The following is a 14,147-nucleotide window of genomic DNA, read 5'->3' on the forward strand; positions in this document are numbered from 1 at the left end:
GGGACCACTGCAGCAAGCTCTTTAGTGTTGTACCTGACTGCTCGACAACCTTGATATTAATCCCTGCATTCTTGATCCCTTTCATGTACCGATGTTTAAGCTGGGACCTTGGCGTTGCTGGCACGAAAATAAATCACTATGTCAAACCGTCCTTTCTTGTGCCAATTTTCACGCCTTCTCACGCCTTCTCCATTTTTCTCGTACTCGGTGTAACTCTCTTGGCCTGGTCAATGGTTTCTCACCACTCGCATCCAGTTCTAGGGATCTAGTAGAGGTTATCGTTCGTGTGTTGCTACATGAAATAAGTGTGTATTGAAAGAATGTATGGTAATTAACTGACGAGGTCATAGCACATGATAGCAGAAACCAGAAACCCATAAGGGTTGAAACGTGTTACTCCCTATGATTCGTAATGTACAAAGCGTTTGCACATTCGTTTCCATTAAGTACCATATTTGGAAAATCAGAAGAAAAAATTAACCAATCAAAATTGAAATATTTGGATTAAATTTACAGCGCGCGCTAGCTCGCGCTCGATGGGCGTAATCTTGGTCGAATAAAATTGAATTTGGTTAAATTCTCCTGTTTTATCTTCGTTAAGTAGTCTGGAGAAATTTACTTGAATACACTTAATGATCTTCTTTAGTTTCTGTAACACATTTACGGAGTTTAGGTCGGAATTCAAGTAACTCAATGCAAAACCGAAAATATTTTTGCTTGTGTCAAAACGTGTGTAAAGCATTTGCGTACAAACTCTTCGTGTTTCCAAAACACTGTGAACGCGCGTTACACGTTTCAACCCCTTATGAGTTTCTACAGAAAGCCATAACAACCTCTTAAGGGTTTCTGGTCTAAGACGAAACTCTTGTAGTTTTGCAAATCGTGAATGCAAATTAGTAGTGTCGTTAGTTAATGCAAAAAAGGTTTTTCCTGCAAATAGGCAAAAGTTATTATTATTTTTACTTTTTTAATTGTTTTATTTTAAATAAAATACGTTAATACGTGGTTTGTTTGCAGGCGAAAGCTCTGATTGAAAACGTAGGATATCCTGATTACATCGTGGACATTGAATACATGGCAAAAAAGTACAAGGAGGTATGTTTCGATTTTTGCGAAAATCTGCGTACAGGTTATTCACGTCAGTCCGGTTGTGGCTATCGGTAAGTGCCAACGAGCGAAAAACTCATGGTTGTCCATAAGGAGAGATACTGAATGGCTTTGTATAGAACTTAATATATTTGTTTAAATGACCAAAATATGGTAAGTGTTTTTTAGGTAATATTTATACCTAATCGTACCTTTTTGGTACGCTTCGGCGGCATATCCGGCAGGCTAGTTTGGTCGAGCCATGGTTCGTATTTTGGCGAGACGCAGTCGAGCCAAAATACCCATGGCGAGACCAAACGAGCCTGATATGCAGCCGAAGCGTACCAAAAAGGTAGTTAGGTATTTACCGTACCCAAATTCAGCCAAAACTCCGGTTATATTTATCGCTCTGTTGAAGCCATGCTTGCTAGGTACGTATTGCAAATTGTGTTGACTTGGTCTTCAACACTTTTACCAAGTTCTTCTTCTGCCTTTTTTCCAATCGTTTGTTTAGAGTTTCATTCTCTAAATTTTCAAAATCAAAATTAAGCGAAAAATTGTGAAATTCCGACTCCTTTTTTTTTCAGTCTGAATGTCTCAATACTCTTCGGCAAACATCGCGCAATTGGCGAGCGCGCTCAAGTTTAGTTTTGGTGGGAAAGTTTTTCTCTTTTTACGACCGCTAAACACCGCTAAATTTAAATTACGAAGTTCTGTTTTACTGGTAAAACCTCTTTTCAATTCATCGTACTGTAACACTACTTTACTTCAAAGTGACCGTGATATGGGGGCATAACAGGTCAGTGACTTGATATCGTAGGATATCAGGACAGGCTGAGATCGCGCTTCTAAATGGCTACTTGCGAATTTGGGTACGGTAAGAGAAGAAAGTGTTCTTTTTCTAGTTTTCATAATGACACGGGTTTGACAGATTGATAACTATTTTTGCAACGCTAAAAGTGTCAAAAAATGTGGGCAGTAAATGGACTAAATGAGGTTTGAATCACTGTTGTTTGCAACACGTGAATGTTATAAAAAAAATTTTTGTCAAAACGGACAAAGCTTAAAAGGGGCCGTTGTCCTGCCTTAAGGGCGGAAATTGCAAGGATAAGGATTCGAAGTCCATTTGTGCCTAAATTACAGTTAACTTAAGTTGACTTAAGCTGCGAAGATCTAGTTCCCTTTTGTCCTTTTTACTGCAGTTCACAAATGTGATTTTTTTACATATTTATTACCTCATGATCAATTTCTGCTCGTCAGATTCAGTTATTCAGCAAATGTCATTTTGCTGCTTGATCTGCTTTTCTTGGTTGAGTTCATCCGTTTTTTCTATCGTTTTTAAGGTAAAAATAGATGCCAAAACATATTTTGACAATGATGTCGCAGTATCAAGAAGTATGAATCTCGACAGACTTGCAAAAGTGGAAACTGTCGTGGACAGGACTGAGTAAGTAGATTTGTTTCTACTTGATCTATTTATTTTTTGTCGCGTACACTTTCACACTTTTAGAGCGGAAGTTGCACCTATTACAAATAATAAATAGTAGTAATTCGACTGAGTGAAGTACAATTCAGGGAGTAATCGGGTGAGTCATTTCGAAAAATTTTGTTATTGACACGATTAATGATAAAATAAACTTCGTAATTTTGCTAATGGTGCTTATGTTATGTTATTATAAAGAAAAAAATTCTCCTTTTCATTTCAGATGGCCGTTCCCTCCAACAATGCTCAACGCATTTTATGCATACAATGAAAATAAAATGGGTAAGAAACTTAACTTTACTGACTAATACCAAGCGGTCTTTACACAAAGCTACTCATTATAAAGTAGTACTGCCTTTAAAAAAAGAAAATTCTGCTGGGAGCCTTCCATCCTTCGGAATTAGACCGCAATCGAACTCAACCCAGGGATTGAGTTCTTTTAGATGCAGTAATCGAACTCAATCCTTTGTTTTCACGCGACGTCATCAAAATTCTAAAATCCAAAATCGCAAAACCCCTGAGTTTTTATCCTTCACTGGCTATTAGACGTCCTTTATATATACTATACACGAAACAGCGTTGTCGCAATAAAACGATGAATTGATATCTTTTTATAATAGGTACATAGGTATTATATATAGGTACTTTACAAAACACGACGATCCAAAAAGAATTTTGTTACTACTGATAGCAGTAATATAAGGATACTGTATTAATTTTTAGATTCACAGCTCAAATATTCGAGTTATACTAATTTATTTTTTGTAATTCATTATTTAATTCTATTAGTTTTATATCTTATTTGTGTCCTTATTTCTTTATTTGTTGTTTTTCACTAATTTTGAATTCGGATCTAAAGAAAAAGGTCAGAGAATTTTGCCCTAGAGAAATTATCGCCTGACGCCTGAATCGCTTGTTGGACGAGAATTTTGACAGGACACATGATCAATTGTAGCCAATTATAATCGGAGATAATTTATTGGTAAATAATAACGCCTAACATTATAAGAATCTGGATGGGGCTGCGAGCTGGAATCTCAGTTGTTGGTAAATTTTCAGACCTCAGATCCAAGCTATCAGTTGAAAAACGCGTGATTTCACAACTGACATCAGTTAAACCCCATCCAGACCTAACCTGCGATCAGGCGTTTTTTTCCCTTGCAAAGTGGTAAGTAGCGAGGGAGGGCATGATCTCAGGTTAATCCAGACCCTGAGTATAGACCTAGAGGGTGGCTAAAACCAAACTGCATTCAGAATAAAGGAAAAAACTTTGTAGCCTATTTTTTATCCGTTTAGTCTAGGTTCATTGTAAGAACTTATTATAATTTCCTTTCATTTCAGTCTTTCCTGCTGCCATTTTACAACCTCCATTTTATAATCTACTGTATCCAAGGTAAATGAAGAATTGGTGAGAACGTATGCCGTATACACCAGTTTATCGCCAAAAAATAAAAACAGCATCTCGTTTGAATATTCGTGCCACGGGCAGACACACTACTGCCTTTCTATGCGCTATTATGGTTGTGTTTGTTGTTAATTTTCTTTCATTTAATTTCTTCAACTATACTTAAAAGTAATACCCTTGTGGCTTGCAAACTTGTGTTCATAGAAGCTGTTAAAAACAAGGTTAAGCAAAATCCAATGAACGACCTAACAGCCATTCTTGATTGTGTTTTACATTAAGAGCAATGAACTATGGCGCAATTGGAGGAGTGATGGCACATGAAATAACACACGGATTTGATGATACAGGTTAGTAGTTTAGGTGAAGGTTATCTTTGTCATAATAAGGAGGGAAAAACGACAGACCTTAGGACCGATATACCGTGTTCTCGCGATTTGCAAAGCAGCCTACTTATTTGGTCATCGATATTTTCATAAGATTCTTTTTGCAAGCGAAATTGGACATTTAGCGACTCTCGCAGCAAGAGTATTGCAGACTTTGCAACGACAAACGCAACCTATAACATCAACAACAACATGTAACAACTTTTGATACAACTTGTGTCTACTCGCTTCTAAAGCGCACTTTCCATTCTCGTAGGAAAATTATACGACAGTGAAGGAAATAGAAGGAAATGGTGGAGTAACTCAACCCTGGCAAACTTTAAAGAAAGGTCTCGCTGTTTGATTGATCAGTACTCTAACTATACATTTTATGGATATAAGGTAACTCGAGTTTTGATTCACATTATAAGTTTCCGGTAGCCTGTGTTGTGGCCCATTATGCGTTTAAAAACACTAGCCTCCGTTATTTTCTCATTCCTTGCGTTAACTGGAACTTGACCTGACTTTTCATGTTTCGGCTGTCGCTCGATAGAGGGCAGCTATCACAACCATACACGGAGTAAATTGACGAAGATAATAACGAATGTATTTTAATCGCGAAGATTGTCAGTTTTCGGCTTCACCTTGGCGCCTGCTGAAAATCCCTAGCCTCCTGTCACCCCCAAATTCATTGTATATCCCTGTTACTGTGTAACTTTCTCCTCATGCGCAACAAACTCTGCTGTCAAACTGAACGGGCAATTTAAAAAGGCAGAATTTAACACAATAACGTTTAACACAGTTTCTAACTGTCTGATCAGGGCGGAGAGTTTCAAACAATTCTGGTTTACTTTTAGAGGCTAGACTATTCGTAGTTTAAGAAAAAGTTTGAATCTAGAATGCTGAGACCAGACATCTTTTCCCGTTTATGGACTTGCTTCAGACTGCTGACCGTGTGACATAGTACGATAGCAATTCGAACACTCGCAATCTCGGAATCTTGACGTTTGGCTGTTCACAGGAATAAACCGGTAATAACGTTATCATTATCCGATTCTTTACTCTGGCATAAGCCATACGTACAAGGCGGGCAGGGGGGGCAGCCCCACCCCAGCGCCGAAATTTTTCGGGCAAAATGCTTGGCATTCAGGCAACAAGCCCCTGAGAGAAAAAATAGAAATTAAGCCGACAAATCTCAACATTACGTTGAAAACGAATTACATCAACAGAAAAAAAGTATTGGAAATAACTTTGTCTAACTTTGTCTAACAAAAGTCTAACTGATTTCTCATTCATGTATGTTTTTGTTTCCTCTCGCAAATTGCTATAATCACGTTCGATTTTTCTCGCAAATTCTATGTGACCCCTCAGTTTGATTCAGTTGCAATTATTTTGAAGTGAGAAGGAAATTGGCGGGGGCGACCAGAAGTAAGGATTCTCCAGAGGTCGAGCGTTTGCGCGAAGCTAGTGCTTTGACTCAAATGTTTTAAAGTCTTTTAAAAGGGCTAGCTCAAAATTTTCAATGAAACAGTTTTGTTGTTAGATGTCAGCGCACACTGTTGGGAAAATCCAGCTACATAACAAACGCTTAGTCATCATTACCTGATTACTCCATGTTTAGAAACATGAAAATTACCTTCCCCTATATGAAGTGTGGCCGCCGAGAATCCACGAATGCCTCCCAGGATTTTGGCCCAAAATAACAATAACTAGTAACTACAGATCGCGTCATCCATGCGTTATCTATGCGTTGTGTGTGCAATTTTAACCCCAGCGGGTCTTCCTTATACAAAACGTTAGCAAAGCTAATCGCATTTATATCTCTTGTGAAACCCTCGTACTCAGACCTGTCTTTTGTTTGCCTTTGGTATACAAGATATAACGTTTAAAAATAGAGTTTGTTTTTCTAAAAAATAAATATTGAGATAACTAACAAATAAAGATTCACGATTACACCGTAGAATTTTAATTTTTACTTTTTTAGCTTGTTCATAAATTTAATCTGAGGAGGTCTGAATGGCCGATACGTTATATTAAATATGTTAGACCAGTCAGAAGTTGATTTCTTTTTATTGTGAGTTTCTCGTTGGGTGGACCAATTATACACAAGCTAAATATGTAAAATAAATAACAAAAAATACAAATAGAATACAACGAATAGATAGCAAAACACTCCCATGTCTGTCAGTGTTGACAACTGAATCACTTTTGATATTTACGCCATCTCTGCCTGATCCACTGAGAACATTCTAGTTGCCACCTTCTTTCCCCTCAATTGTATAAGCAAACGAATAAACCGAAAAACAGAAATTTGAAACTAAAACGGATCTGCGAACGACATAAGCATTTTGCATTCCGTAAGGATGTAGATAGCCAACCAAAGTCGTAAGTCAGGTTTGCCTGGGCTTTAACATGCGCTCAAGTCGAGGCACCAGAAGTCCACAATGTAATGAGATAAAGTTCTACTGAAGGCACCGATTGTCATGATCCCAACACCAGTCGACCCACGTCGTTTACTTTGAAAGACAGCGCGAACGTGAGCCAGCCTCAGGGCCGTTCCTATAGAAAAACAAAATATGTTTTGTTGGGAAAATAATCCCAAGTTGAACAAGATTGACCTTTAATGCCTCAAGAAACATGTCTCCTGAAAGAGTTTCAGAGTTTTTAGTTTTCAAAGTTGTCTGAAGGGCCTGCCCCAGAACCCGCTAGCAAGATCTTGCCTCGTATATGGCGAAGGTCTGGTTACGGCCCTGAGCGGCTATAGCATAAGAATAACCCTTTTTGCAACTTGTACACACTTGCGAGTAAACTGGGCTTTGGTTCACTGAAAGTAATGTTGAATCTGAGCAGTACTAAACATATTGATTTTGGTCAAAGCTTTCGTTTAACGTTAAGTGTAAGTTATGTTTGATCTAACCTTTAAGGTAAATGGCGAGAAAACTTTGTCGGAGAACATTGCAGATAATGGAGGTGTTCGTGTAGCACTTGAGGTAAGATGCCAAATTAGTTTAATTTAGATTATTAGTCAGGCGAACACGAATCATTTTCCACTGTGGCCGGATTGATAAAGATTTGTACAAAGTAATAAATAAAAATACAAGTTTTTAACATTTAGAAAAACAAAAAGAAGAAAAGAATATTAATCTACGATTGCGGGTAGTAAAAGTTGAATGATCAGTTGCTTGCTGCTGTGTAACTGTAACGTTTTGAATTAGACTGTGATAACTTTAACAAATTACCAACAAATCTCTTAATGGGTTTAGACTGAAACGGCTCGATTCAACTTAATGAAAACATGCACACGAACACGAAAGCCTCCATTTCAACATTGCGGTCCCAACAACAAAACAAAAATCTTTCTCATAAGCTTACAAAAAACGCTAACAATACACCGAGGAAATCCCTTTCCTTAACCAGGGAAAAAGTTATGTTATTTTTGTAGATTTACAGACGTATGGCACAATAAAAATCCTTATCCTATACAGGCATACCGGAAGTGGGTTAGAGAGCATTGGGAGGAACCTAGGCTTCCTGGAACGATGCTGACAAACGAGCAAGTGTTTTTCATTAGTTTTGCAAGGGTAAGTCAACCTTAGAAATCCATTAACGTAAGTTAATACAGACCTGTTAAAAGAGCTGCTTTTCCTTGTCTACTTCCAAGCTTAACAAATGCACCATCAGACGCAAGATCATGATTCTTTCAACAGTCTGCAGTGATTTACAGTATTAACATGGAAATTAGGAAAAACACAAAAGAATTCCAAAAAATATGTGACAAATTTCCTTGAATAATAAAGGAAGAATTAAGAAAGATTTTGGCTTTTGCGCGAGGGGTCATAATTGTGGGATGGACTAGCATCCCATTCAGGGGGATTTTCCCTCACACGCAGTCGTTATTAGGGGCGATCGGAGTAAAACACGATCGCCCCTAAAACGACAATGGCAACCGGAGTTAAAAGACACCCTATGCAAAACAGGGACTGTGCGTTAATTTGCCTTCCTTTGGCTTTCCGAACGGTCAATAAATTGATCACAGTTTTGTCTTTTTTACCTGATAATAACTGATTTAAACTGATTTGATTTGAACTGAACTTTTATGCCTCTAACTGGTTCAGAGTACGTTGAAAGTAAACACCCACGGTAGACTTAATTTACAAAAATTTACTCTCGTGAAATAATAATACTTATGTTGCCTGAGGTTTCCATGTTGCTAACTAGTGATAGTTTTATTGCGGTGTCCAATCAGTTTGCATGTTCATAGTTGGCTTGAGATCAAGTCAGCTCTGAACATACCGACTCATTCCATATGCACCAGGCCCGTACCTGGGATTTTTTTGTCTGCGGAGGCAAGTTTTCCTGGCGGGGGCAAGTGGGTTTTTTCAGTTTAGTTTTCCTTTTTTTATTTGGTTTTCTTAGTTTTTTAGTTTTCCTGGCGCTAGGTACGGCCCTGCGAGCAAACTATTTACCTGACAATCCACTCATTTACATTCACACCGCATTGAAACTTGCCTTGAAAACGATGTTAGCAAAATCGGAACGGCAGTATGATTATTTCTGCTTAAGTTTTTTAGGAAACCGTTAATTATACGTTGTTACTCTCATCGCAAGTATCGCGTGTTTTATTGGTCTCGAATATTCTTCTCCTTGAGCGCTAACACTGTCCAATGAAGTACATTTCTTTACTTTCCCACAGAACTGGTGCAGCCATTACAACGATAGAGCGGCTCGCGTTGCTACTAAATACTATGACCACAGTCCTATGCCATGGAGGTATAAATAAGAATTTGTTCCTTGTTTAAAAGTTAAGTTAAAGAAAACATGCCAGTCAGAAGTTCATAATCCTATAAGACTGTTTATGTTGCAAGAACATGTTTGGTGTTTGGTATTAGCTTTGTCTGCAAGAATGCGAAACAACAAGCAAAGATTATACATGTTTTTTTTATGCTGCGAACCAAGCTTTCTTGGTCTACATTAGAACAAAGAAAAGAACAATCTTTTACAAGAAAATACAAAAATACGAGAAAATACAAGTGACTCGTGGGATATTCCATATTCTTAAAAATTAGCAATGGTATAGTGCAATTCCTACATTTTGATTGGTTAACAGGCAATGGTATATGAGCTAACAAAGTTATTAAAAGGTTTGTCTCTGACTTAAAAAGCTTAACGTTGTATAATAACGTTAAAAACTAAAACAAGACGTTTCGACCCGAAAATCTTCGGTCTTCATCGGTTTTTTAAAGGTCTTAAAAGCCGTAACGGCTTTATTTAACGGTTCACGTATTTGCGGTATATGAGCTCATCCACCATACATTGACCACAAATTTGTTAGCCGATACGCGTGAACGAAAATAGCTGGGGAGCTCAAATATTGCAATTCTTAAACAATTATTCCACTCGCGCTTGTTGGACTATCTACCATCTCATATCTAACGCGCGCTCGTGGAATAATTGTTAAGTATACCACTCGAAAGCGTTGTATAACTACTGAGTATGTAGACGATCTTACGTCTGAAACATTACCAAGGTAAATATAAGGTAAAACCACTGGTGTGTCTGGGGTCATTCAGTTTACACAGGTAAGTCTACCAATGTGAAGTCCAATTTTGGAAAGTGCAGGAGGGAGGGGGAGGGGGCTTATTAGTGGTATCAAAAATAACTTTTTCCAGTCCTTGAACTCTCTCTTTCGCGCGCCCTTTATTGGGGTTAAACCCAGGCGCGAGAAGAGAGAGTCCAGCATAACTTTCATGCGCCAGTTTTACCTCCGAAATCGCATATTTGGCAGCACTTTTTAAAACGCGCGCGCGCAGATGACGAGTTCAACTACGTGATCGTGTACTAAATTAAAGCAGAAACACCAGAATAACTTTAAAATACCTGGCTTAACAGTATCTGCTAAAAGCTAACGACCAGAAACACTAATCACTATCTGTCAACTATTCCTGGTATTTTATTACCTGTTCACTGAATAGGCTTTGGATGCAATTTAGCGCCTGATTGGTTCGTTCTGAGCATGCGCATGCAAGTTATCCCGGACTCTCTCTTTGCGCCCCTGGGTTCAACTCCTATTAAGGGCGCTCGGAAGAGGGAGTCCAGGGACTGGACTAAACTTGAACAGGAATGAATCAATGCCAGCAAACTCCTGTCTTCCAGTGACTAGAGTTTGTTGGGGTTTAAGGCATGATTCCGCATTTATTTTGGTAAAATTTTCTTACTGTGTGTTAACTAACCATAACTTCTTTTTTTCCTTATCTGCAGGGTAAATGGTACACTCATGAATTTCCCGGAGTTTTCAAAGGCGTTTAACTGTCCTTTAGGTTCGCCAATGAATCCAAAACACAAATGTAGAATTTGGTGACTTAGCATTGGAACAAATGTGCCAGACATTTCTAAAGCCCTACTCTTAGTGGTTATAAACTCGCCAATAGTCTTTATTGCTTTAAATCGCTAAAAGCAAAATAAATTGAACAAAGCTTTTAGGTTTGCGATTCCCAAAAAATTAGTTCGTGTCGTTAAAAGCTGTTAGAATTACACTAGAAGGAAAAAGTACGTTTTTTAATTCTAAAAGTATTTACTACCTAAAGGTAGAAAAATACGCCAGCCGGGCATGTAGTTTTGTAATGAACTGAAGCAAATTAAGACTGAATTCACCAGGATTTCGAGTATTAATTGGACAAAATTATGTACTAAAATTATTCACATCTTAGTGCAAACTTTTGTGTTACATCTTATTAAAAGAAATCATTTCTAACAACACCAAACACTGAATTTCACTTAATCGCTTAAAAGACGATTTGACAAAATAGCTATACGTGAGATTTTACCTATGGTTCACATGGTTCTTGTGAACATGAAACTCATTTTCTCAGGCTCTGATAAGAAATTGTTGTTGGTGTTATCACCGGACGGATAATCACTTTCATCTTTAGCTTTTTAAATGGGTAGAAAATAACACAATTGTATTTAAATTATTCTGGTAATGGTAATCTTACCATTTCAAGAGCTTTTCTTCGCTAGGGGTTCTAATTTTAGTTTTGTAAGAGAATTCCAGCTACGAAAGGGGTTTAGAGAGGGTGTGCGATTTACTTCCCATGCAAGGGGGCGCCTGCAATGGTGTTGGTATGGCTTATCCATAATAGAGTCATGTATATAAAATAAGGAAAGTATTAAACTAATTGCATTGTATATTGCTTATCTGTACAGCTTATTTACATGAGTATAATCAACATGGTACGGACGAAAGTAGAACAAACCGCTATGATAGCAACATAAAGAATTAGCAGAATAACTGTGATTATGCCTAAGCTTAAGGCTAGGTTGCACAGGGCGTTCAAGGTTAATACTGCGTTCACATTAAAGGGGGATTAGTATAATATTTTAGTCACTCTTTTGTTTCTGATTGGTCCACGGCAGCGCAAAATACGCCACAACGCCCGATGAAATGATGGTAATAAAATTTAGTGGTTGTTTGTGAAATCCAGAAAGTATATAGCGATCCCCTGTGACCCTACGAAAGCAGCGATCCCAGATATGATGAACTCTACTTTTTGGAAAACGACTGTGGGGTTTATAAAACCTTCAAGGACAGCACTGCCCTATATTAATCCATTTTTACAACGTCTATCCTGTTGGTCTCAAACTACTAGTTATGTTTATGCTCACATTTACTGCCGGTATTGCGTATGATGACAAATTTAACACGATTATAACAGTAATAATATTTGCTGCATCGATCGACTCATGTACGGACTCATGACACATTTTTACTACCCGACTGGAAAAGGTTGTTGAGTTAGCGAATACTTTATTCACCCTCAGTTTGTAGAGTAGCTTATAACATAGCTAATATCTCCGAGCATTTCAACAGTACATCGAGCAAAGACCAAACCTTCTCCAGACCTTCTAATTACAATAAGTGTGTTCTTTAACGTCCCCTGCTGACCATAACACTGAAGTTGCAGAAGACGGGACCTACGATTTATTGCCCTTATACGAGAAGATTAAAATATCTAATCATTTGCAGATGTTATTGCAAAGGGAGTATATTCTCCTCGGTTTTCTGAGGCCCTGAGTGTTGGTCCCGTCCACGCTGACCCGGGTAAATTTAAAAACGCGTCTTTTTCACCTGGATAGGCCAACAATGTGGACGGAAAACATTTTACCCGGGCGTTTTCAATTTCTCCGTTTTCAACTTAATCCGGGTCAGTGTGGACGGGGCCTGAGACCCAAACCCAGACCTCCTGCGCGGTAGTCCGGCGCTCTACCAATTTGAGTAATATAACCTGCGATCAGGCGTTTGCAAATTGCTACATAAGCACTGATGCATTAAAACGGATTCGGTGCGTAGGCAGACGCAAAATTAGCATTGCAAAACAATTGTAAGTTCAACTCCATTAACCGAGGCATGCATGTGTACTTCTGTTGCTTAAGGGACAGCTTTAAATGAACAACATCCCGGCGATGGAATTGATAAAATATTCCACGGTATCGGAAGAACGAACCAGTCTTGTAAGTACATAATGCACCAAATCTGCACGATTTTTGTTTTCGCTTTCCATGATAATTCATCTGTTGACAAAGAGTAGGTTAGAATAATACAGATAACACAATCAGCGCACTGTTATTTATTATGGTGTTCCGTCTGGTCAGTGAAACCTTTGCTTACAGTTATAAAGCGTAGCTAAAGTTATAGCACAATGTAAATGAGCTCCGAACCCTAAGACTAAAAGCTCTGATCAACTGAGCACTGCACTTGGACGACTTAAAATAATAAGTTGACACTTTTCAGATTTGACACAAGCGGTTAGCGAGTGAAACTTGAACTTTGAGAAAAACTAAACTGGCGCAATTTATTGTTGAGACACATTACTTTGCATCTTAGTGATTCATAAAGAACTTCGCCGGTTTATGCCCGCCAGGTAAACAAATGAATGTTATGTCTTAATCAAAGTTGCTATAGTCGCTGTCGTATTCATGGAAGCATTATTGTTTATTCAAGATTTCACTGATATTTATATAAATTTGCGTATACCTGATTGACCTGCTTGGACTTCCACTAACAATAAATGGCTGAAAAATTCAAAGAAGTTTGTTCGGGATAAAAAATCCTCCTGTTTAAGGATGAGAACTAATAAAGGACCATAAAGGCTAAGCAAATTGAATTACTGTATGTAAATGATTTCGCAGTTTGCGACTAATTATCGCAGCTTGGGTCAATTCAGTTAACTGTAATAAAAACAGTTGTAACACATTATAATTTATTGATGGGGCGCAGATTGTACAATAAGAACTTAAAAGGGCAAGAATTTCACACAATAGATTACGTTCTGGCCTATTCTGCGCTCCACGCCTTCGTGTTAATGATGAGGCCGTTATGAGTGTGAGTTATTGCCGCATTCTGATCATACTTTATGGAAATCTGGAAGCCTTTAAATCAAGTGAATAATAAACCAACTCAGCGACTTTGGTATTATAAGCTATCGGATTGGTCCGTCGATCGTATTTTACATTGCCAATGGGCTCAACGATATTTGGCGAGCACATATAGCGTACTGTAAAAAGCAATCAGCAGTATTCAAGAGGCTGTATCCATGGTCTCTATGGGACGGACATAAAAATTATTCAACGTTGGTTACTCACTCGCACAATTTATTTGAGAACATAGATATTATAAAACCAACTTTATTATATAGGCGCGAGTGTCCTATTGGAAAATAGACCACTCATAAAATTCATACGAAACTATATCCGGGGATCATAGGTCGTGTATTTTCCATATCCTTACAAGTCAAAAGTCAGGATATCGATGACG

General features: G+C 38.1%; 2 protein-coding genes across 2 annotated transcripts in view; both read left to right on the forward strand.

The window, feature by feature from the left end:
- The window catches only part of LOC144658790 (endothelin-converting enzyme homolog), a 31,790-nt gene extending 20,081 nt beyond the window's left edge, over positions 1-11,709 (forward strand). Inside the window, exons 10-19 of the mRNA XM_078519270.1 lie at positions 1,018-1,095; positions 2,430-2,533; positions 2,793-2,851; positions 3,911-3,962; positions 4,254-4,321; positions 4,614-4,738; positions 7,261-7,326; positions 7,822-7,917; positions 9,030-9,106; positions 10,595-11,709. Coding sequence (XP_078375396.1) covers positions 1,018-1,095; positions 2,430-2,533; positions 2,793-2,851; positions 3,911-3,962; positions 4,254-4,321; positions 4,614-4,738; positions 7,261-7,326; positions 7,822-7,917; positions 9,030-9,106; positions 10,595-10,694 — 825 coding nt within the window. The 3' untranslated portion in view covers positions 10,695-11,709. The remainder of the gene's footprint in view (positions 1-1,017; positions 1,096-2,429; positions 2,534-2,792; positions 2,852-3,910; positions 3,963-4,253; positions 4,322-4,613; positions 4,739-7,260; positions 7,327-7,821; positions 7,918-9,029; positions 9,107-10,594) is intronic.
- Positions 11,710-12,713: 1,004 nt separating this feature from the next.
- LOC144656920 (endothelin-converting enzyme 2-like) overlaps positions 12,714-14,147 on the forward strand; it is a 48,609-nt gene continuing 47,175 nt past the window's right edge. The window contains exon 1 of the mRNA XM_078517180.1: positions 12,714-12,844. Coding sequence (XP_078373306.1) covers positions 12,779-12,844 — 66 coding nt within the window. The 5' untranslated portion in view covers positions 12,714-12,778. The remainder of the gene's footprint in view (positions 12,845-14,147) is intronic.

This window comes from Oculina patagonica, chromosome 6 (genome assembly GCF_052425735.1).
Source record: "Oculina patagonica isolate OP01 chromosome 6, crgOcupat, whole genome shotgun sequence".
Taxonomy (NCBI): Eukaryota; Metazoa; Cnidaria; class Anthozoa; order Scleractinia; family Oculinidae; genus Oculina; species Oculina patagonica.